The sequence below is a fragment of the Podarcis bocagei genome, assembly GCF_964188305.1.
Source record: "Podarcis bocagei genome assembly, chromosome: 4".
Lineage (NCBI taxonomy): Eukaryota > Metazoa > Chordata > Lepidosauria > Squamata > Lacertidae > Podarcis > Podarcis bocagei.
In genome coordinates this window covers 41,323,711-41,348,737 of record NC_138128.1, presented here as the reverse complement: position 1 = coordinate 41,348,737, position 25,027 = coordinate 41,323,711, and the positions used below count along the sequence as shown (strand labels likewise).

Below are 25,027 nucleotides of genomic sequence, written 5' to 3'. Positions count from 1 at the left end.
CCCAGAAGCTGTACGCCGGCTCCCTCGGCCAATAAAGCGAGATGAGCACCGTAACCCCAGAGTCGGTCATGACTGGACCTAATGGTCAGGGGTCTGTTTACCTTTACTATTGTCTACTGACAGCTAAAGGTGCTCTACTGTGATCTTAAGGAACATGTGCAAGTTACATTTTTATACTACTCGGCCCAAAGGAAAACAATTAGTGAAGTTGTAGCATCTGTCCCCAGACTACAAGACAGTCAGGACACAGTTGTGTGTGGTGAATTGTTGCTTGTCTCCTATTAATTGCCTTTTGCCACTTTCAGCTTTACCTGGTTACTTCAACGTTCAGAAGCAGTATACCTCTGTGTACCAGCTGCTCTTACAATATGTCTGCATGGTACTTATTTCAGTTATTAGATGCACTCATCTGCAGTTCCCATACATGTCAGAGACTGGCAGAATGCTGACAAGTGCGTACAGGGAGAAAGGGTGCTGGTGTCTGACTTGGGAGAGGGGGCTAGTGATTTGTGGGGAACTGTACCAGGCAGGAGGCAACAGTCAGAGGCAGAGGAAGCTTCAGAGCTGAAGGGTGGATCACAGGATGGGTCGGAGGGAAAAGAAGGAGCAAGTCAGGCAAAAAAAGGAACACAGAATAACACACAGGTCACCCTATTTATTGCGGGGAGGGGGGATTTCTTCAGTCAGGCACTGCCAATAAGCAGGCAAGCACAGTTACTTGTTAACCCCATTATTAATCTAGAATTCACTGTTCCTGGCAAACTATAACCAGTGACTGCTCAACAGACCAGTGTTACACAACTACAATAAAGAATAAAGAATGAAACTTCAATTTTATATAGTTTCAGGGATTTCGGACAGAACCAAACATAATGGTCCAGTTGTCCAGTTTCTCTCCGTTCTGTGAGGGAAGCAACTTCTACAGATGTTGAGGCAGCATAGGAAGCTTCTCTGTGTTGCCCAAAGAACAAGGAAAATAAGTCTCCTTCAGATCTTTGTTTGCATGATATTTAACTTTCCAGCTTCTAACAGGTGTAGAATTCCCAGGCAAGGAAGGCCAAAGGCATTAGAAAGCACAGAACTCTCTGGGAGAAAACCAAGGAGTAAGTAAGTTGGAGGCTGTGTTCTAAAGATAAGCTCATATTCACAAGGAGCTTGGAGACCAATGGCAATAACTGGAAGATTTTTCAGAAGAGGAGAGAAACAAGAGGGAGGTGTGCTAGCATTTATCTGATCTAAGATCTGTTTGTTTTGCTCAACCCCAGCTTGCCATGTATTTAAGGTCAGGGGTGAGCAGTGTGTTCCTAGTGCTGCAAGCAGCAGGTTGGACTCCTGTTCGGCGGCCTCTGGTTTTAACTCAGTGTTGCCGCACCATGGCTTCTCAAAACCTATCTCTGCCACCTCCAGCACCTCTGCTACAGCCACTGTCTGTTCCAGACAGGTTATTGCTGGGCCCTGGGCCCTCCAATTGCCCTCCCCGGATCTTGTCTGCAGGCTGTCGACAGCTCATAGGACATGTCCACAAAGAGATGATCCAGGTAAGAAATAAAATCCTACCTAATTCCTTGTGTGCTCCTACTTCAGCTTCTACTTAATGCTTTTCCAGCTTTCAAGTATCACCCTGACTAATTATTCATTAGTCTATGGATTAAATTTTTTTAATCAAAAGTAATGTTCTTAACTAATACAATCTAGATTTATGGAAAATCATTATTATTTAGCCACAGAATTTCTTGATAACCAGAAGCATGATTTTCTTCCTCTGTGATGGGACTATTATTTCTGGTTATTTCCCCATTTTTAAGAACTTGATTCCACTGAGCTCATGAGAGTCTCAGGCTTTCCTCTGATCTAGATTCACTAAGCAAATATAAAACTTTGAAAACCCAACTCTTTAAATCTAGACAAACTTCTGCTATTTAGATCTCATGGTGCTTATTCTTCTGTATGTCAGTCAGGAAGACAGATATTCCTTTGAGATCCATTACGCAGAAAGGATTGCTAACTATTCATGGGAGTGATCTCAGGCTTAGTAGCAGGCAAATATATCACTAAATTGGAAGCATGTAATTTCTGTGTATAATCTGGCTAAGAGCCATGTTAAGAAATAGGGAGTTCCACGCTGATCTGCATTTTGAGGTCCCATGAGAGCAGACTTGTATATAAATACAGACGCCTTCTGTGTTTATGATGCTTGAAATCTGCTCTATCAGAAAACCTACTTAATTCTCACCAGGGTGTGTGAGGCTTTAGGATTCAACATTTCCACTTACACAGGAGCATGGCTGTTCATAAAGTGATAGTAATCAATGTATTATATGATGCAAAGAAATAAAGAAGCAAGAGCAGAATCTCAACTGTGGCTGAGTAACTCTACTGTGGGAGTATTCTCTTCCGTAACAGCATTTTGGACTTTGTTCAGCCTTTTCCGGCTGTTGTCGTTTGTCCATCAAAATGTATAGAAACTTTTAATGGGAGCCACACTGTTATCTCTTCCTCCTATGAATGCCACTGTCAGAATCCACAGACATAAATACACGTGCACTGCCAGCCTTTGGAAAGTTTCTTTGAACACTGATTATCTTCTCTGTTGCCCTCAGATAATGGATGAGATCAAGCTTGGAATACAGTATGCATTTCAGACACAGAACCCTCTCACATTGGCTGTCAGTGGCACCGGCCATTGTGCCATGGAAGCAGCCTTCTTGAACATGGTGGAGCAGGGAGACAAAGTGCTCATAGCTATGAATGGATTTTGGGGTGAACGTGCAACTGGCATTGCCAAAAGACTTGGTATGTTTTTTGGAACCTTTTCCTTCAAACCTAGCATTCCTTTATAGTATTATTTATTTCATTTATTCATTGCTTACTGCATAAAATGTTTCAAAGTAACTTAAGAGTTGTAAAACCATACTGAATGCAAAATTTGAAACACCAACCACCACCACTCATGTAAGGGTGAGAATAATGGCTGTATAATATGAAATCCAGTGCAACAGGATGTATTGGGGCTACTGCAATCTGCTGTGCAACCAAGCCACAAGAACCTTCTCTGCTATTGCAACTTGTACACCACTATGGGACTGTAGCTTAACACTATGTTGAATTCCTCCCAATTTGTTTTTAATAATCAAACGCTTCTTTCCTGCTCCAAGTTTAATCATCATATACTCTGGAGGTTCCCAGGGAGCTTGAATGGACTTTGGCAAAGGTGCTGCTATGTACTTGTTAATACATGACCCATTTCAAACAGAAGCGCCTGTGGCTCTCTTAACATAACTTGTTGTGAACTGCTACCAAGTGAGAAGTGATTTGCTGTCTTCCCATCAGTCCACCACCCCTAAACCTAAAACTTGCATTCTCATGTGTTGGCTATTTTGGTGGACTTCGTTGAGCCAAATCAGGGGTAGCGAACCTTTCTCACACCAAGGGTCTGGTCAAGAGCTGATTCATTCCCTGCAGGTCAGTTTTGACAGATGGGCAGGACCATACACCTCTCAAATCACCTTACGTCATAATGCCATCAAATGAAAATGTCAAAGGAGCTCACTGTCATAACCAGTCAGCTGAACCAACAATCCAGAGTCTTCAACCTGTGTCTAGATTGTAATTTCTCCTGGTCCAAACCACTTTTCAAATATAGTTTCAGGGTGCACTGAGGCATACTCAGTCCTTATTAGCACACGTCTCATTCCTTTTCAGGGATCAGCAAAATCCAAACTAGTCAAGTGAAGCCTCTAAAAGCTGCTTAGTCAGGCCCTCTTCTTTTAAATCCAAGGAAACTGAAACCCAGTGAAATTACACTCTATGAGTGATTTTGAGTCAGTCACTATCTGCCAACCTAACCTACTTCAGAGGGTCATTGTGAGGATAAAATTGAAGTACCAGTGAGGGAAACCATGTACATCACTTTGAGCTCCTTGGCAGAAAGGTGGGATATAAATATAATAATAATAAATATAGAACATTATATCCTACCTTCCCCTAGAAGGGCTTTATTATTATCTAATTGGAATGAATGTTGGTGCTTCCCAGGAGCCTTAGGAACAGTTTTGTCCTTTGCTTCTCCTTTAACAAAGTTCAAGTAACATGATTTGTAATCCATTACCTATTTTAGGAGCAGACGTTCATCAGCTAGTAAAGGCCCCTGGAGAGTTTTTCACTCTAGAAGAAATAGAAAAGGTGAGTTATGTGAGCAAAGTAGCTGAAAGTAGCAGCAAAGAGCATGTTTATTGGGAGAGTTTGTATCCTGAAAGGCAGGATATTATATAGCTAATTTAGATACATAAATACAACTCTAAGTGAAACCTGCAGTCTATGTCTTTCTTATGTAAATGGTTGGGACAACCAGTTCATAGCAATTTAGCCTCCCACCTACTAGGAGAATATTACTGTTCACCTACTCCTCCCATGTTTTTTTTGTCTTGTCTGACTCTTCCACCCCCCCTGTTGCCTCTCCTAGGGTTTAGTGACACATGCTCCCTTTTTATTTTTCATCACACATGGAGAATCCTCCACTGGAGTGCTTCAGCCCCTGGATGGCCTTGGAGAACTCTGTCACAGGTCAGTGGGTCATGGAGGTCAAACACTTATTTGCCTCAGAAACAAAGGCCTCAAGGCTGTAGTCTAAGCTGCCTGATTTACTGTGCTTAGTGTGGATTGTGAACCCATTGTGCCTCCATTAATTCCCCCTTGCCCATGTGGCATTCTCCTACAACTACTGCTGTACCACACTTTCTTTTCCCCAAATCCAAAGATTCCCTATGCTTAGAATATCTGAATAAGTCAACGACAGAAAAAGTACAAGCCTCCATTTTGCTCATTGTGAAACATGGTAACTGGTTGGATAAGGATACTAACATTTACTCTTACATTCTTGTGCACTTCCTGGATACCCACATCTGCCCAGAATGGAAAAGAGAGAGCAGCAGGGGAAGACCAATTGAGTGGGGGGAGAGAGAAACCCAGCCCAGATGCATTCCACCAAGCTCTGCCAACTGGCATCAATGGCTAACAGTGAAATAGCAATGAATATGACTTAAAAACAACAGAATGTGTGGTAGTGCACTTGCACACAGAGAAATCTGATCTGGATGACCTGTTTGCAAGTTAAGCCCTGCCTTCCATAGCATGCTAAATCTCTATTCTTTCCTTCCTCATTTTAGATATAATTGTTTACTACTGGTGGATGCTGTAGCATCACTGGGTGGAGCTCCAATTCTTATGGACCAGCAAGGTGAGCAAAATGGTCAAAGGCCTGGAAACGATGCCTTATGAGGAATGGCTAAGGGAGCTGGGCATGTTTAGCCTGGAGAAGAGGAGGTTAAGGGGTGATATGATAGCCATGTTCAAATATATAAAAGGATGTCACATAGAGGAGGGAGAAAGGTTGTTTTCTGCTGCTCCAGAGAAGCGGACACGGAGCAATGGATCCAAACTACAAGAAAGAAGATTCCACCTAAACTTTAGCAAGAACTTCCTGACAGTAAGAGCTGTTCGACAGTGGAATTTGCTGCCAAGGAGTGTGGTGGAGTCTCCTACTTTGGAGGTCTTTAAGCAGAGGCTTGACAACCATATGTCAGGAGTGCTCTGATGGTGTTTCCTGCTTGGCAGGGGGTTGGACTCGATGGCCCTTGTAGTCTCTTCCAACTCTATGATTCTATGATTCTAAGATGTAACAATCTGTCATAGTAACACAAATGTTTACCATTGATGTAGAAATGGTTTGAGGTTCCTAATCAGAGTAACTTGCATCTTTCCTTCATCATCACTGGAGAAGGCAGAAGATTGATGTGTGTTTGCTAAGAGAAGAGGAATACAAAAGATAGTATAGGAGATGCTCTCTGGCCTTTGCCACATTCTAGAGGACGAGTAGGTAAATCTGAAACTAGTGTCCAAGCTTCTCCCTAAGTATATGAAAGCTTCTCACAACTTGGTGTCCTGCAGATGTTCTGGATTACAACTCCCACCAGCAAGAAGTGCATCTAAAACATCTGGAGGTCACCAGGTTGGGGAAGTAATTTATGACATTAGTAACAAACAAACTAGTATCTTGCCTAACCTCTCAAATTTTCTTCCCATGGACTACTTGACCACTTAATAATTTTCATGCCTGTTATAGCAATTGTAATGCACTGTGTTAGGTGCTGTATGATTATTTGTGTTTTTACAGACATGCAATGGAAACTTGTGGTCCACAGGCCACCATTTGAGAACCACTGCTCTATATTGCACTTATATTGGCTTTATTTCATTTTTAATTGCCACAACTTTCCACAAAGAATCCTGGTAGCACAGAACTGAACAGGACATCTGCTATAGTGAAGGAACACTTATTAACATTTTTTCTCCCCTGTTGAGCACACAGGAATTGACATCCTCTACTCAGGCTCCCAGAAAGTCTTAAATGCACCACCTGGTGCTTCACCCATTTCTTTCAGCCAGAGAGCAAGGTAAGCAAAATAATATTTGTTTTGGGGAGATGTTATTTCCAACTGGATGTTAGGCAAGTCAATACTTTATAGAAGACAGTCATTGAGATATAGGAAATGATAGGAGGCTCATTTCCCTCCTAAAGACACTGAGCTGGATCCAAAAATGGACTTCCATGTGCAAAAGGGGTCCGCAGCTAACCAAATAACTGTTTTATACCTTGGCACTAAAGTGTTGTGAGAGAAGAATGAAGCTCATCCAAAAATGCTCTTCAGCTCCTGCAACAGCTTGTTTACGCTCTACATAAACTCTACAAATTATCAAAAATGCCATGGTGTTTTCCTACCATTCCATTCTTTGGGTTCAACTCACTGAACTAAGTGAGCCCCACATCTCACAGAATTCAACCTCTGTGCCTTCTTGCAAGCTCCAGGTTCAAGCACCTCATATTATCTACATTTTCCTGCTTGTTTCTAACAAAGGGGTTAAGTGAGGCCACATGGCATTGAAAATCCCACATGAATCAATTCCACTGGGCAATACTATTATATACACCCCAATCTCCCAACTGTGAGTGGTTTCCATGGAATGAAAGTCACTGGGGAATAATGGTGTTCGTGATCTAAAGCTGAATTTACATACACATAGGCTCAGCATGAGATGGAAAATTCACAGCATTACTGCTCCAATAGTCTGCTCCTCTACTGGATTTCTAATAGACTCCTCGATGCCAAAGTACTGGATTCTCATGGAGAGAATCAATACCTCTATGACTGTTCCAGGTTCTGATCTGGCACTGCCACTCCATTGCTCTTTCACACACACACATTGGCACTATTTAGTCTATGTGGAAACTAAATACGTTGTGGGATTCCAACCCCCATCAACCTCAGTCATCATGGCTAATGGTTGGGGATGATAGAAGCTGAAGTTCAACCTCTGAAGAGCCAGTTTCCTCCCCCCACTGAACTGTGCGGTTTACAGCAAATACACAAGGGGTAGGAGGTGCACAAAGAATGTGATTCACTGGTAGATTTCCTTCAGGTGACCAATATTTGCATTTCCATTTTGTCAGGAAGAAGATTAACAGTAGGAAGACGAAACCAATCTCATTTTATCTGGACATGGAGGAGTTGGCTCAATACTGGGGCTGCAACGATCAGCCAAGAAAGTGAGAGCTAATTCTATGGCTTCTCATTCTCCTCACTTTTAAAGTAGTTTCCTGGCCTCCAGAAATGGATTAGGCCCTGGACCATTATTGAGCAGCAGATCTGTACTACCATTCCTTCCCCCAATATTTCTATCATATGGCTGGGAAAGCAGGTGGGGTAAGAGAAAAGGCTTTGAATGGAAATATGGCAGGGAACAGCTCATTCTCTCACATGCAACTCTTGGGGGGAGAGACAGAGAGCACACTTGCTGCTTGCTTACAATGAGTGATTCAAAGCACAAAAACAAGCACTGGGCAGCACCTAGTTTGACATAGGCTTCAACTGAGAATATGACAATACTTCCTCACTTCACTTTCCTGTCACTATTTTGTTTTGGCATGTGGGGGTGTTGATAGGTAGGGTATATATTGTGAAGCGGTTTCTGATAGATTGGTCCATGCAAATTGAGCATCTCCCTTACATGTTGCATGTATCTTTGCAGGTATCATCATACTGCACCCATCAACACGTTTTTCTGTCTGCGAGAAGGCTTGGCAATTCTTGCAGAAAAGGTCAGTCAGTGTGGGAGACTGAAAGACCTACAGGCTGAAGTAGTAGAGAAACAAAGGAAGATACTGAAATCAAGATATTTCTGCTGCTTAGTTAAGAATGGGCATATTAGAGTGTATCCAGATATTATTCAGCAATCATATTCACTGTGACCTCATTAGTAATAAACTTACAATGCATAAAAAGTCAATGTGTTCCTAAAAGGTGTAGTAGATTAATTTTTGCCCTGAATGTCCATCCAGGACTTCCCAAAGTATGTCTCCCCTATATGATTTTCTGGAAGCAATAATGGTTATAACACTTGTGAAATTATGGGAGGGAGGAATGCTGCATAATGTATGAAGCACCTTAGTTCTCATAGAAGGAACTAATATAGAACCAGTATCACCCTTTCTTGACTGGAAGCAGAATGAGGACTACTGAAGGCTGATGCCTGCCTGATGCAATCCTAACCCTACTTACTTGAGTGTAAACCCCATTTTATTCAACAGGACTCACTTCTGAATAGACATGGTTAGGGCTGCAGCCTTACTTTCTAAGCAAGCCCTTGGTTTATTCACAACTGGTAAGGAGTATATTACTTTGTATGATGTGGACCCTAATAAACAAATGAGTACCATACTAATTTTAGAGTTTTTGGATGCTAACTGGTCAGAACTGTCAAAGCCAAACTCAATTACAAACCTATCATTTTTAAAGATGAAAGGGTAGTATCCAATTAAATAATTCTGCTAGCACATACACTTTCGGCTGCACAACGCAGCTTCCTCTCCCTGCTCACCAAATAACATATTTAGGGGGCACATGAGAGAGAGGAAATTCCATTGCACAGTCAAAGGTACTTGTGATAGCAGAACTGTTTAGTTAAATACCCACCCACTGTGTCCATCCTAATATAATATGCCTGCTATGTAGAGATAGTTGAAATAGTTTTTATTTCCTACACATGAAAATAAAAGTGCATTTTATATACAGGGGCTAGAAAATTCCTGGAAGCTTCACAAGGAGAACAGCCTGGACCTGTGTGCAGGGCTACAGAAGTTAGGCCTCCAACTTTTTGTGAAAGAACCGGTAAGATGCAAACCACAATAATTAGCTCCACATTCTGTGCTAACCACCATTGAAGTGAACAAGAGAACTAAGTCGTATGTGTGCTGCTGCATCTTATAGGACCTGCTTTGAGATGGAGAAAGGAATAGACAATGACAGTAATTGCAGGCCTGTTGAATATTATATACTGAGGGTAGTGAGGTATGAGAAGGGAACCAGAGATAAGCCAGAGAGACTTTGTTCTAGCTACCTAAGGCAATAGTGTTTCCACAGCTGAATGTAGTTTGAAAGCAGGATAGCTGATCATTTACTGCATGAGCATCTCACTTTTCAGCACCAATCAACAGGTAACCAGAAATTATAGGGAAACCAAAATGTACAGGACGGAATGTGAAACATATATGAAGCCAACTTTTAACACTCAGAAACCATTCTCTCTAGCCTTGCACAGAATCAAGCTCACCACAGACAAATGGTCAGTGAGTGTAGATTCCTATTGTGAGAAGGTCCCATGCAAGCAAGGAGAGAAATCATTAGGGTGAGGGTGTTTCATCCAGATGGTGCAGCTTGCTAGAAATCCTGGGAAATTGAAGCATTTACATGCATTCAGAAATTACCTGGGTGTCTTTGACTCATTCTCTTTATTTTTCAGGATGCAAGGCTTCCAACAGTCAACACTGTCTTTGTACCTGAGGGATATGACTGGAAGGAAATCACTGACTACATTATGAAAAGGCATGGGATTGAGATTTCAGGAGGCCTGGGTGCTTCAGCAGGCAAGGTAGATATTGTCTCAGGGCAGGAAATGAGAAATAAACTAAGGTGTTTGAAGACAGGACTGTCTGGTTTTCAACAAAAAGCAAAGCGTTTTGTAAATATTTTATTTCTCCACAAACCTGGCTTTTACTACTTTAGCTTTGTGTGTGAAAGCAGATGAATATTCAGACATGTAATACCCCACCCTAGCCTCTGATGCAGAGGAATTGAAAGAGAAGTGAATCAGTTATTTATACCTCTAATTAGAATTAACCTTATTTACATGGTTTCCATGCCATTGAGATGCTGAACTCAATCACTTTCTCATTTAGACTAAGATGAGGGCTGGGCCCTTCTAAGAGAATGAGTTCCAGAACACTTACTTGATTTTTTATATTATCTCATCACTAGGTTCTCCGAATAGGACTGATGGGCTATAACTCCACTAAATACAATGTTGACAGAGTCCTCCATGCTCTGGAAGATGCTCTCCAGCACTGTCTCAAGAACAAGCTATAAGACCTCACCCCACTGTTTTTTACACAGAAGATCCAGAATAGTCAGTGACACTTAAGACATGCAAGGTATCAGAGGCACATTCCACATAAAGTGCTTTCCCTTTTCTTTATTCCATAATGTACCTATAGTTTACAATTCACAAGAGTAAACTTTGTTTTCACTGCATGCTATACTGTGCACACTTACTAGTGCTGTTATGCCCTTTGTATTTTTCTTCAACAAATGTGTGCTCCCAATGTGCAAGTTGTTATATGCTCATAAACTCACACACATGTCTGGATGTATGTAAATAGAAGTCTCTGTACTTTCTGTCTCTCATTTTGCTGTTGAATCATTGTGTGAAAGTCTTGAAAGGATAAGGAAAGAAACACAAAGGCTGGAACCAGATGCCAGTTTTCAGAAGAAAAGCCATAACTTACTGTGAAATGCATGCACTTTCAGCCTGATCAAACAGCTCTTAAACTGTTTTTGAAGACCCTTTCATCTTTAAAAAATGAGTACATATGGTGTGATTATGCTACCTACCAATGTCTGAAAAGGCTACATGTACCTAGCCTACTGACAATAGAGTAAATTGGATGAAAGCCGGGAGGGGGGGAATCACCCCAAGATATGATTGCATGTTATCTTTAGAGCAAGTTTAAAACAGAAGACCTATCCCTAAGCTACCTGTACAAAGTACAAGATGATAAACATCAACTCTCCCACCCTATGCTGCTATTTAGAAGTTTAATGCACAACTGATGCCTAGTAGTCTAAGTCATTTACACCTTTGGGACTTTCCCATGGATGTTAAGCTATTGAAAACGAACCAGACACTGTGTTCTGACCTGAAGTGCACTTTAGAAGATAATTTTCTTCATTTCATGTTTTGCCAGTTCTCTCTGAATATAGAAAAGCAAAAGGAAGCTGTTCCTCCAAGAGACACTTAACTGAAAAAATTCATCTTCCCAGTCTAACACCTATTTTACTCAGAGGTACTATGCAAAGTAACTTCTCTCATGTTCATTTGCCTTGATATAAATGAAAAGCCTACATCTGTAGGTCTGGGAGGTGAAGAGCGCGGCTGTAGCTGCTCTTTCTGCATCTCACTCTTAGTCCTACTTACCGTAACTTAGCTGCTGCTGCTACCTCAACCCCTGGAAAAGATTTTCCTATTACTTCATCCTGATCAAAAACTAGAATATGTCTCTCTTCCATTCATTCTACTTTGGATTATACCTGGCAACCAACTCTACACATGCAAAATGCATGTTTACAGAAGAGTGTGGTTGCATTTTTCTTATCTGTCCTACGAATCCAATTTTCATTCTATTCTAGGAGCACAATTCTTTATAGTAGGCATGCACATGACCACCTGGAACTGGCAGATAAGAAGAGCACTCACTGCTGGATCAGATCATGGGTTCATTCTGTTGCCTACAGCAGCCAGCTAGATGCTTCAAGGAAAGCTATCAGTCAGGCATAAAGACATTAGCCTTGTCTTGTTTGTATGTCATGGTAAACGATAGTAAGTTTCTAATGAATGCAACTTTCTGTGTCATTTGCCTCCTCCCTGCTAGCCCATATAGCAGGTGGAGGAACTATTAACTCCCATCATCCCTGGCTATCTGTTCCAAGAGTTGACCTAGCATCTGGGGCCAAACGTTCCCCACACCTGAAAGATACCAGCTGTGATCCTTGGCTTGGTGCTATGACTGAATCAAGAACCCTAGTTTGTTTCATTCCAGATTGACTAGAGATAGTGGTTTGATGAGGTTGAAACAAAACTACAATCCCTGATTCAGTCATAATGCTAAGCCAGGGATAATGGTTCGTTCCCTCCATGTACTAGTAGGGAGACAAACAGCACAGAAAGGTGAACTCAGAGGAAACCTTTACCATTGTTTAGCTCCAGTAGCAACTGGTATTCAGATTACTGCCATATCTGAAACTGGAGGTTCCATTTGCCTGCCATAGGTAGAACCCATTTGTTAGGTCTGTCCTCCATAATATTATTAATTGCTTCCCAAAGGAAGGGAAATACACAAATATTCCTGCACCCTTCCTCAGGATTTACTCCCAGCCTCACAGGGTTGTGAGGATAAAATGGAGAGGACACCTACATACATCACCTTGAGCTCCTTGAGGAAAAGGTGGGATATAAATGCAATCAATCAATGCTTATAGTTTAGAAAATGGGAATTCTTACCATGAATTTTTGTTTGGGGATCCAGATGGAGAATATTCCTCTGATAAGGATGACATGCAGAGTCGTACAATTCTCTGCCTCCTCTCTCAGGGGATAAGCCATCTCCCTCGCCAAATCAAGTGGCAGAGCAGACAACCCCACACCCCTAAACAAATTCACTCAAATATGCAATCAACAGAGAAAACATGAGAACAGGAAGGAAAGGATACCCCAGGCCAAGAAAATGCAACTAGTCAAATAAGGGGCACCAAAACCCTAAAAAGCCCCAAAGACACACAGAGACACACTGATTTGGGACAACCCTCCAAAATCCCTTACTTCCAGCAAAGGAAGTGAGAGGAATATCCTATCTCTAGACACAGCCCACCCCCCCAGGCAGAAATGTTGGGAGTCTAAATAAAAGTTCACCCCCCAAAAAACTCCTGTAGGAGAACTACTGAGGGAGGAGTAATGACAGAAATAAAAGAGGGGGCAGCATGTGTCCTCAGACCAAAAGAAATAGTGCCCACCCAACTTGCCTCTGCTGAGTGTTAAAGAAGGGGGTCAATGAGGCCAATAGCCCCCAAAAGGAAGCAGACCCACTACAAAAACTAAGGGAACTGTCAAATACAGAGGAGAATGGAGCATAAAGGATGGCGGGTAGGTGTGGAGAAAACCCTGCTCCAAAATGGAACTCCCGCCTAGACAATTTATCAAGGGACCCTCCTCACAGCTGCTCCACTTCCTCAAAACGTGTGGCTGAGGTTGCCAAAAATATGGGGACATTGGGTGATCTGGGTAGTGGGAATAGCTGGAATGCCCAGCAAAAAAGGCAGGAGCCAAAACTGGGTGATCTAGCAGAGAATGGTGATCTGGAAAGCCCAGGCAGATGGTGTAGGAGGCTGCAAAACAAACTCCCCCCCCCCCCGCCAAGCACTCACAGATATTGCGCAGTCAAAGCCTGTTCTAAAAATGCTACTGCTACCTAGTTTATTTGCAGGACATGCCAAAAACTCCAGAAGCTGCTTCACAGAAATGTGGCCAAGTAGGCACTGCACATAAAAAAGCAAAAACACCCCTCACTCTGTAGCCACCAGAAGGGACTAGAGCTGGAATGAAAAAAGTGAAAATGTGCTGAGGTAAAAATATAATCCAAACACTCAAAGCAAACCAGAAACACACTCACAACAACAGTAAAAAGAAAAATGAGAGGAGAGGTGGGTGAAAAAAGGCAAGAAACTGACTAAAAAACACAGCCAAAGAAGCGGGAAGACAAGCCTCTATGACAGCTGATCAGGCCCAAATCTTCATGGAACACAGTCAGGATCAGTTTGGAGAGGGAGATGGCGCCTCCTCCTGTTCAGAAGGCAGAAGACTGTGTAATATCAATATCCCCCTGATATGTCAATATCAGGGGAAGAGGTCATTCCTATCAAAGGAACTGTTTACCATCTGGATCCAGCAAACATGCATTTTATTTGGGATTGCTACATGTCATTGTTTTATGTTACTTTTTTAAATGTTTAATAGGCTTTTACATTTTGAATTCTTTTCAGTAAGATGCTGGTTCCTTATGCATGAAAAACAGAGTAAAACTGAGAGATAAGAACTAAATTATTAGGAGAGAACACTTAAAAGTGAACTTATGGTAGTGGGGCCAAGACTATTTTCTCTTTGAAAGGGTTTAGATTAATCTCCAGCATCCTAAGTGTATGCTTGAAGACAAAGATATACTGACACTGTCAGTTTCTCCACCATGCCCAGGATCTAGTCAGTTTGTTCAACTACACCAACTGGATCTCAGCCTCTGGAATGGACAGAATACCTCTTTCACTTTTATACCCTGCTTTCAAGATACTATAGTTTGGACTATATATAGGGGCGCGGGTGGCGCTGTGGTCTAAACCACTGAGCCTCTTGGGCTTGCTGATCAGAAGATCGGTGGTTCAAATCCCTGCGACGGGGTGAGCTCCTGTTGCTCAGTCCCAGCTCCTGCCAACCTAGCAGTTCGAAAGCACACCAAAAATGCAAGTAAATAAATAGGTACCACTCCAGTGGGAAGATAAACGGGTGTTTCCGTGCACTGCTCTGGTTTTGCCAGAAGCAGTTTAGTCATGCTGGCCACATGACCCAGAAAAACTGTCTGCAGACAAACGTCAGGTCCCTCAACCTATAAACCGAGATGAGTGCTGCAACCCCAGTCGTCTGCAACTGGACTTAACTGTCAGGGGTCCTTTACCTTTACCTTTTATATGTGTTCAGTTGAGTTGGAATAAATATAATGGCTCGAGCAGCCTGGGGTGTAAGTGGTGGACCAGAAATTTTTGGGGTCACTTCAAGTTCCTAAGATTCTTCAAATAAAAATGTTTTCCTTAATAAAATGATTATTGGGTCTTGAATTATCATACATATTCACAAAGCTTAGCTCATCTGTAAGTTTCACAAAGCTGAGGAGAAACAGCTTGGATGTCTGCAAGAGGTAAATGGGGGGAATACACCAGAGAAGGTGTAATATGGATCAGAATAGAATGAGCAGTGCTTTTTTTCTTAAAAAATTGTTTAGGGGTACTCTCATTTTGTCTCAAGAAAATCACCATTTTATAGTTCAAATAGGGAAAAATAAGTACACTAAATGGATAAAAGTACAAAGATTCACAAAATATTTAGGGGTATGTGTACCCCTGCGTACCCCCAGAAAAAAAGCACTGAGAACGAGTATGAACAGCTTTGTGACATGAATCAAACTTTGTTTTTTAACTCTGTCCTACATTACAGCACTCCCCAAGCATTCAAAGCATTTCACCACCCCAAATCATGAAGAGATTTACACAATTGTGACTCCTAGTTTCTCAGCAACTATAAACAAAGCATTTAAAGTAAAAAGCAATAATTTTCACTGTGTGTCAACTTGTAGTTTTATGACCCCGAACATCATGACATTTAGAAGAATTTGAGATGAACTATTCCTTAGAATAGTTGTCTAAGAGACTAAGTATATAACTGAGTTTGACTGCCTTTCCTAAGGCTGTAATCTTTCCTTCTAGTCAGGAAAAAAACCATATCAATAGGGCCAAGTCATTTTAAATATGTTCTCCAGTAAAAGGTCATTTTTTATTTACAGTGTTTTCTATTTGTACATATTTATAGCAACATCAAAAAAGTATTCACAATGCTTCACTGAGTGCAAAATGCCACTTCATTATCACCTACCATCCTAATATTTCACCCACCTTTCCCCAACATTACCCAGATTGTCTTAGCATAGTTTATATCCTTCTCGCACATATCTTGCCACACTATTAAAAAGCAACCTTCAAGTGTGAAGATGAAAATTTGCACATCTCAGCTGTATTCAACATAGTTTTAGGCATATCTATATTTCAAAGTAAATGGATATGCATATGAGTGATGGAGGCATGACAGCAATATCGGAAGTGCAGGTGTAATAATAATCCAGAGTGCAAAAGCAGCAGCCAGGCTAAGGGAGCCTTCCCTTCTTCCCACCCCTTTATTTCTAGGGAGTGGCTTTGGACAAACCCGACAAGGAAGTGATTTTTCTCAGTATTATTAAGGCTACAATCACGTTAATTACTTAAATAAGGCTTTATTTCTGAGGTACTAGTTGGCAGGTAGGCACACACCGTGCAGACCTGCAGAAGTCCAACCCCAACAAGCTTGTAGCAATGACACTGAGAAATGGCATCACTTACTACTATCCCTGAAATCACTATTACTTGCCTTTCAGAGTAAAGCAATACATTAAAAGACTTATATAAAAATTATGGTGTTGTTTTGTAGCCTCCTTTCAGTTTATTAACCTTCCCAGCCAGAAGCCCAAACTCTCAACCTTTGCTTTAACTATAAATGTGATGTGCCTAGTTATTAATTATAAATAAAAGTTTGGGATGACCAAAGCTGGTGAGTGAAATGAGATTAGCCTCTGACTGGTTCTCTTATCCCTTGACATGAACAACTTTGGACTGAGCCCACAGAAAACTTACTGGTGAACCAAGAGGTCTGAAAAAGATAGTAAGCATTTTTGCAGAATTGAAAACATCCTACTAATCATTTTGTACTTTTGCTGGAGGAAGCGTTTTGTCCCATCATCATGCACTTCTGGAAAAATAAAAAAATAAAAAGATTTGGTGTCTGTTTTTCACCCAGATCTTCTGTGGGGTTGTCCTCTCACGTTCATCACTGCACGGTTTCAAACGGCAGCCGCCAGTTGTTGTTTTTTACTTTAATCAATCTACCATCACAGCTTCAAGTCATCTAAGAACAACGCAGAGCTTTTTTAACAAGTGTAATTTCTCTGAGGCAGCAGTGGCACTGGCACGGGGACTGTATTTTTCTTGCTGGGTAACCCAGCAGGTATGATTTCCACAAATTCAACCTTGGTGTCAAGTGTACTTAAGGCTCCACCTTGGGTTCTCTGAATTTTGATTTCCCAAGTCCAGGGAGCTGGCGCTAGTAACACACGGCAGTAGGAGGCTAGCGTTAGTCACATTACATGTGCTACCAGTCATCTAGATGTCACTTCATTTTGTTTCAAAAGAGGAAGTACAGGTACATTAAGCTGAGGTTTAACAAATGCATATATTTTACTTAAAAACATTCATCTGATCAAAATAAACTTCATGGGACAAAACTTTTTAAATAACATTTCAATTCAAATCGTATATAATTCTTTAAAGTTTTCATACAGCAAAGAATGGTTAACCCTTGAAAATCTGTAGAAAAAACACAAAAAGGAAAACAAAAGCTCTGAGGTATCACACCCACCCAGACACAGCCACAACTGGCTGTGGTATAAGCAGAAAATTGTAGGCCCAAAGGAAAAAAGATGACTGATTGTTCTAGTAGAGTTCAGGTAGCTCAGGAAAATAATCCCAGAAGAGTCCTCTGAGTAAAGGAACTACCTCAAAAAAGTCCTCAAGTGCATTGGAGACCTGATCACTTAAACTGCTCCTGCCAAGCAGCTCCCTGCACCTGAGAGAAATGCAGCCCAAGGTGCCTTGTGCAAAAGATAAGGAATTAGGTGCGGCTATTTCCCGTTATTCCTTATTATATAGCTTTGAGAGTTGTACGGACAGTTCGACTTGTCTTTGATCATGCAAGGTACTGCTGGAGTGCTGTCTTTGCCCTGTAAGGAAAAACACCCGTTAGCCACTGGGATGACAAAAGCACACTTATAAAATACAGGATCTTTAACAGTGTCGTTATGCAAATAGCCAACTGCAGTAGTGGAAAACTGAGTCAATGAAGTTTCTCACAAAATTAATCAACATTTCTTCTGAAATTCTCTAATGGCATGTCCAAAAAATTATCTGTTTCCTTAAAAGTCTGTTTTGGATTGAAATCAACAACTATAAACCAAGAATCCCAATAGTATTTCAAGCAAGTGACTGCTTTAGGAATCCAACGGATACTTCAGTTAAATATGATAGAGGAATAATAGAAAGGGATACTTCCAATAAAGCAGGCTTTTAGTTCGCCCTTTAATAATTTGCACTGCCCATTTTCAGTTTGTGGAGGCATAAAGACATGCCAGAAAGGTATATAAATTTCAGCCTTTGTTTGAAAGAAGAAAAGCCCAAACTCCCATGGAGAACTTGTCCCTGTAGAGTATGAAATCAAAGTTAAATCTTCTGTGATATTTCGGACCTGTTGATTAAACTATTTTTGAAAGGCAAGGGGCAACTCTAAGGTTTGCAGGAAAAGTAAACAGTAAAAAATATCCCATTTACAAGAAGTGCATTTTCACTAATAGCTCTGCACAGTCAAGTCCAAGTATCTAATCTTATCTGCATAGACCACTGCAATGAGTTTTAAAAGTTACCAAGCACCATAAAATTTGGTTTTGGAATAGTTTTATACTTACTTGTCACAAAGATTTGGATCTGATGACTGACTCAATTTGTGTAGAATATCTACTATTCCAATATCTCTGAGTTTATCCTGACGGTCTTGGGAACCTAAGACAAAAACACTGCATATTGTTAATGATATGCTCCATGCAGTTTATCAAGAACAACTAAAAAGTTGCAAGGAATGCAATACAATCCTATGCAAAGAATTCTTACAGCCAGAATACCACTTAGCTCCAGCTCCCACGATCCCATGTGTTCACTGTGTGAATGAGGGTTAGGAGATGAGGACCTTCTTTAATGTCACCATCAATTAGGCAAATCAGTTCTAGAATGCAGGGCCTTCTAGTGGCAAATTTCTGAAACTCCCTTCCAAAGGAGATAAACCAGATCTGTGCCACTGGGCCAACTAAGAGAATTGTGCATTTTGCAGTTGCAGTTTACTGACTTTGAGAACTATAAACTTACAATATTATTAATTTCCATACACACTTGACAGTTGATTACAGTAAATGAAATAAGTGATCAACAGCTTCTTGGAGGAAGGTGTAATATAAAAAATTTAAGAAATAGAAATGCATTTTACTCTTCCAATAAACAATAGCTATTCCATGCTTCTAATTTAGGTATTTTTTCTAATCTCCAGTATTTGGCATATATGCTGTTGTAATAATGAAGGATAATTCTTGATAATTCCTATTTAACAAATAAATTTCAAGCCAATAATACTACAATGTCCAAATTCAACTATGTGGATCTCAATATTGTGTTGTATCTAACCCTGCATGGGTGGAGTTCCATCTATGCAAAAGGACCTTCCCTTCCTCTCCTCCTCGCTCTGCAGCACCGAGAGCAGGAAAGGGAAGTTTGCTCTGTGCACAACTGCAGCACTGGATACAATGCAATGGAACTACTCAGTGCTGCATACTCCTGTGAGCAGATTTATATCAGAAAGAATCAGCCTCTGCTTGTATGCAGCATTTGGTGGCCCTGATGAAAATCTTAACATGAATGGCTGCTTTGCAACACTTCCATTTTCTGAAGACAGTGCAAATATGACTCCAGACTCAACATCTTGATTTCCTCACCTCAAGATGTTTCATGTTTCAGTCATAATTTAGCTACTGGCATTTCCACATTACTTTAATTTTTCCCCAGTCAGTATGTCTTCATAACTTCCCTTGGTATTGAGGGAAGGTGAATATGGTTGTTCACTTTACCTTTCTTTTAATCTACTCATCTCCATACTGAGATGAAAATGAATTCCACATGCTAAACAGCCTATCTTTGTTTCATCTTACATAGGCTAAATCAGGGCTCCCCCCCCCCAGTGAAATTAAGAGTCTTTCAAGGGGTTTCCCTACACCTCTGGAAGTAATATACAAGGTTTGAAAAACATTTTAGGGACAACACAGAGAAGTATATTTTACCTTCTTCTTCATTCCATATAAGATTAGATACACAAAACATGGCAGCCAGCTGAAGTTTAGCATTCGAATGACTCTAAGCATGAACAGAAAGGGGTTTATATATTAGAATTAAATGTTTGAAAATGTGTTGTTTCTCTCAAAATTACCACCCTTCAAGCAATCAGAAACAACATTCACAGCGTAAGGAGGGTACTACTGCCCTTCAAGAGGAGGGAAGACATTATTAAGAGGGTGCATCTTGTGCTCTGAAAAATTCTGCAGACAGCTATTAAGTTCCTATTGTGCAAGTAAATGAGAGCCACAAAGAAAATCAGTATTTCACTCTGAACTATTAAAAACTGAACATATGAAGCTGTCTTGTAGTATGTCAGACCCAGCTACCCAAATCACTATTTGAACTAGCAGCAGCTATCCAGTCTCAGATAGTGCTCTCAAGTACTATCAGAGAGCCTTTTAAATGGGAGATGCCACTGATTATGTTAGATCACATACAGAAGGTAACACTGAGTTGTGGCCCCTACGCAAAGGATTTTGTATATGGCAGAAAGGCCTGTTCAATGAAATTACATACCATGTAATATTTTATTTTTTGCAAGATGTCATCATTTGTCATAATAAGTTCTTTAGCTGTTGTTCCATCTGCTATGTTGGCAAGTATACATAACGTCTGGAGGGGGAAAAGGGGAGGACAGCAATAAAAGGCATTGAAAAAGCAGTCAATTGTAAAGTTATAATGACAGTTTCAATAGTTACTTAACTGAAGCCACACAGTGTTCCTAAAAGTAACTTAGTGTGAGATCTTGTCCTGGGGTGAGCACACTATTTTACACCTCCTCTAGAGACCCCTTGCCAGCCCCCACAATGGGTTCAGGGCGAAAAGGTAGAGAGGGAACTTGCTCCCTGTCCCATTTGTCCCTTGCAACTATCATCAGGGCTTGCCTTAGGCCTCCCTCCTTCCTCACATCTCTCCCTATAGCTCTATAATTCACTGCAGGGTTTTCTTATTTTTACTAGGTTTATTAGCACACTGCTTTCTTACTTAACTTCCTGCCCCAGCGAGCTAAGAGCATCAACCTGCTTATTTCCTTCTGCTGTCTTAACATTTCCCTGGCAATATGTATGTCAGTTTTAGAAATTTTGCCTGTGGGATATTTTTTTCTTAAGAAGGATGAGGAACTCTTCAGAACCCTTAAATCTTCACCTTCAAGGTCCGCATGTCAGGAAGTTACCAATAAGATTTGTGCAAACATCCTTAGAATGCTCACCAAATCCAGGTTTTCTAGACATATTATTTCTTTGTTCAACAAAGGTATACACCATCCTGCCTATTATGTTATATATGTATGATCAATACAAACAATGCATACCTGTTCTTTGACTTCTACATTGTGCTCTCCTTCCAAAATGAGGGTCACTGCTTGCATGATTTGCTTCCCATGAGTACTTATGATCTGATCTATGTGCTGCCAAATTTCAAAATATAGCATTAGCAAATAACCAATTTTTTAAAAGTCAGACAAATTTCATTAAAAAACAACCACCCCATAACAGAGTTTTTATTGCACAAGGTAATCACACATGCACTCGAGGCTGGGCTTCCCTCATGCTTGATCCGGAGGCTGCAGTTAGTGTATTTGGCAAGGATTGTTATAAGGAAATGTTAATAATGCTGGAAAACCACATCCCTCTGCCGTCAAACAAATCCTACAAAGTACATTTAACAAATCAAAGGAATTTCTCCTAGAAACTGGTGGAATTTAAAAGTGGGATCATTACACAGAAAACTTATTCAGCAGACTCACTGAAATGAATGAACATGACTAAGTAACAGCCATTAATTTCAACAAGTCTACTCTGAGTAAAGTTTAGTTAAATGCCACCCCTAAAGTCTAAGTTGCACTTCGTTTAAAGAATAAAATTTCTCACAATCGAATTAGTCAGATCTGGAGATATTGGGTGGCATTCTAAGTATAGCTAAGGAGATCAATTCCTCAAGGCAAGAATTTATGCTTGCCTGATGGAGCAGCCTCCTCTCTTCTTCCCCCATGTGCTGCTCTAGGGGTTCTCCTGACCCTCCAAGAACCAGGGCGCGGGGTGGGGAGCAGGTAGAACCGAGGGAGGGAAAGCCCTGCTGTGCTAGTAGGACTCATTTGTGCTGGCTCCTGCTAACACAAGTATTTGGTTGAATCTGGCTCATTGCTTATACAGTTTTAAAACTAATCTGGATAATTTCATAAAGAGTACCCTGTGGCAACTTTTATTCCCATACCTAAGAAGAATTTTTCTGTTTAACTACTGTACTTTTAAGATCCCTCTCAACACCAACATTCTATGAAGGATCCAAGTGAGCAATAATCATGTGTAATTTGGTGTATAGATTAAGATCATGTACCACTTCAACAACAATTTGTGCTATTTTTCAGCATTCTACCAATATTTCCACAGTCTCTACCATGGATATGTAACAAGTCAAAGACTGACTTCCTTTAAAGATAAAGATATTTGTATTTACAGCCTGATTCACAAAATACTGCATCTCGCAAGAATGATCCCTCTGTTTATTACTTTCAGCTGAGGAAGCTTTTACTCCACAAGGCTCAGAGGATGTGGCACTAGAGATTTAGGAAACACTTTGCTCTAGTCATTGCCATAGCTTTCTTTATATTGTAGGTTGATCAAGAACTATTCTCAAGCTGTGATGAAGGTGAGTACTGTGGCCTCACTCCAGTGCCAGGTGTATGTAACCATATAAGTGATATCAATTTAAAGGAACTGTCCACTAATACTTTTTTTAAAAAAATCAAAATGCTGTTTCATTATTTTACTTACCGGGCGAGTAGACAAAAGATTTCTAAGTAGTCCCAATGTCTTCATTAGTACATTTACATCAGAATCAGAGAGTAACTGGAATAATTGCTCTGTACTCAAGCCTCGTAAGATGTCTGCTTTGATCTTCTGTTCTGCTTGAAATGCCATATTCTAAATATGATAGATAAAAAATAATCATCCCATATTTTTTCACAAAAGGACACAATTTCATTACAAAGACTGTTGCAATCTGTTACATACATAGAAACAATTACAATGTACAAGGAATGTACAAGGAACAGCAACCAAGTTTCACCATATCCTTGAAAGTATCCTAGGGCTCAACAAGACTTTTAGCTTAAGATTTTCCCATTTTCAATATAATTGTGACGTCATCTTGGGGAAAGGAAATAGGGTGCAGCCATAGCTATCGGTTTAACATTAATTCTTACCATTAAAGCCCAAACTCCATTCACCCTCAAGGCAAGATTGTCGCTCTGGGTTAAACTACAGAGAAGGTCTATGGCTCCTGATTCTAAAATAGGCTATCAGGACAAAAACAAAACAAACAAAACCACAATCATTTTTTTTATCATCTCAGTTATAAATTTGACATACATGCAAATACAATTATGCTACTTTTAGATGCCAATCCATAAAATGCACACTGGTTTTTAAATTGTTTATTTGCAGTTTGGAGATTTATCACACAGCTTAGAAATACAGTGGTACCTCAGGGTAAGAACTTAATTTGTTCTGGAGGTCTGTTCTTAACCTGAAACTGTTCTTAACCTGAGGTACCACTTTAGCTAATGGGGCCTTCCGCTGTCGCTGTGCCGCCGCCATGTGATTTCTGTTCTCATCCTGAAGCAAAGTTCTTAACCTGAGGTACTGTTTCTGGGTTAGCGGAGTCTGTAACCTGAAGCGTCTGTAACCCGAGGTACCACTGTATGGGGTGATAACCAACTAAGTTGTGCTAAGAGTAGATCCATTGAAATAAATAAATTTAAGTAGCTTTAAGTTCATTTATTTTGATGGGCCTGTGGAGAGTATGCTGGATATCACTCATGATATAAATGTAGCTGAAGCAGGTGGGTAGACTACCAGAGAACTGTTAGGATTCTTGCTTCGTGTTTGCAGTCATGAGATTGTTTTATCACATGATGGTGTATGTTTTCATTCCACAGCGTGGGAAGTGACGGAGACAGGATGTTTGGTTTACTGTGTTTACGTGATGTGGGACTATTGTTCTTTGTTCTCTCTCTTTGCTGCCTGATGAGAAAGAGAAAGGAGCTAAGTCAGAATGCTCCGAGTGTATTACATGTAAATAAAGTAATTAGCCAAAATGCTGTGCTGCTGAGTTTGTTACGCAGACTGCTAATACTCTGCTGGTTCCAAAGCATGCCGATGCCTCTTGACATCCGTCGCTGTGATGTTCGGTCTGGAGAAAGCTTTTGAAGCTCCCGAACGAACAACCAGGAGGGAGAGAACATGCCAGTCGGGCATGTGTCTCTGCCAGGGTCCTACACGCGAGTAGTGCCATATCATCTATTAAATTATATTTAGCAGCATTATTCCAGGTGCTGAACAGCCTGGTAAATCTGGGCTTTGAGAAAAAATACTTCTATAGTTGGAAATCAAAACTGGAAAGGACCAGAGAGACTTCAAATCTCAAGAAAGAACTCTACCCACATCAGTCCAGTGCCTGTTGATTCAGGACACACTTTTTATGTCATAAAAAGAACATAACACCAATATATTTTTCTGGTTAAAAAAACCAAACCTCTTTGCTTGGAGAAAATTCCAAGAGAAGATTGCATAGAGTAGAAGATGCTACCACTAAGATTTCATCTGGAGCATTCTGTAAAACCTAAGGAGAGATGGAGGGAAAACAACACTATTGTTATAGTGCAGAGTCTAGACCTGATTGTGGGATGGGTGAGGGGCTTATACACTGAAGCTGAATCTTGGGAAGATGGGGGACTTGCAAGTGAGTAGTTCTACTGTCCAAAATACAGGTAAGTTATCTGTTTTGGATATGGCTGCACCTCACCTGAATATTCAGGTATGTTAGTCTGGGACTAACTGTACTTCTTGATCTATTATTGTCACTGGAGGCTCAAGTAGCCTCAGTGACCAGGATGGCTTTTTTTTAGCTTTGGCTGATGCATCAGTTTTGACCATTCCTGGACAGGGATAGCTTGGCAGCAGCAGTCCATACACTGGTAACCATGTGATGGGAATACTGCAGTGTGTTCTGTGTGGGCCTGCCCT

At 40.7% G+C, this 25,027-nt stretch overlaps 2 protein-coding genes and 1 long non-coding RNA gene across 7 annotated transcripts in view; 1 reads left to right on the top strand and 2 right to left on the bottom strand.

Moving 5' to 3' along the window:
• Window positions 1–13,036, bottom strand: part of LOC308586316 — a 31,591-nt gene extending 18,555 nt beyond the window's left edge. For 2 of the 3 annotated variants that reach the window (XR_014007799.1, XR_014007800.1), the window contains exons 1-2: window positions 12,670–13,036; window positions 4,109–4,164 (exon numbers count right to left, since the gene is read on the bottom strand). This is a non-coding gene — a long non-coding RNA (uncharacterized lncRNA). Of the gene's footprint in view, window positions 1–4,108; window positions 4,165–5,707; window positions 6,087–12,669 lie in introns of those variants that run through there. The other variant, XR_014007801.1, reaches the window with a different exon arrangement.
• On the top strand, window positions 840–10,982 carry AGXT (alanine--glyoxylate aminotransferase). Its single transcript, XM_081192683.1, has 11 exons — window positions 840–1,538; window positions 2,601–2,793; window positions 4,118–4,182; window positions 4,463–4,563; window positions 5,166–5,236; window positions 6,368–6,452; window positions 7,508–7,603; window positions 8,086–8,155; window positions 9,129–9,224; window positions 9,856–9,984; window positions 10,371–10,982. Exons 1-11 carry the CDS (start codon window positions 1,272–1,274, stop codon window positions 10,476–10,478), a joined length of 1,281 nt encoding a protein of 426 aa, XP_081048809.1. The 5' UTR covers window positions 840–1,271; the 3' UTR covers window positions 10,479–10,982.
• A 2,687-nt stretch (window positions 13,037–15,723) lies between the features above and the next one.
• ARMC8 (armadillo repeat containing 8) overlaps window positions 15,724–25,027 on the bottom strand; it is a 59,139-nt gene continuing 49,835 nt past the window's right edge. For all 3 annotated transcript variants that reach the window (XM_081192610.1, XM_081192611.1, XM_081192612.1), the window contains 8 exons: window positions 24,537–24,623; window positions 23,206–23,298; window positions 22,775–22,924; window positions 21,313–21,408; window positions 20,517–20,612; window positions 19,946–20,018; window positions 18,530–18,623; window positions 15,724–17,791 (listed from right to left, as the gene is read on the bottom strand). In XM_081192610.1, the coding sequence (XP_081048736.1) occupies window positions 17,758–17,791; window positions 18,530–18,623; window positions 19,946–20,018; window positions 20,517–20,612; window positions 21,313–21,408; window positions 22,775–22,924; window positions 23,206–23,298; window positions 24,537–24,623 (723 nt within the window). In that variant the 3' untranslated portion in view covers window positions 15,724–17,757. The remainder of the gene's footprint in view (window positions 17,792–18,529; window positions 18,624–19,945; window positions 20,019–20,516; window positions 20,613–21,312; window positions 21,409–22,774; window positions 22,925–23,205; window positions 23,299–24,536; window positions 24,624–25,027) is intronic.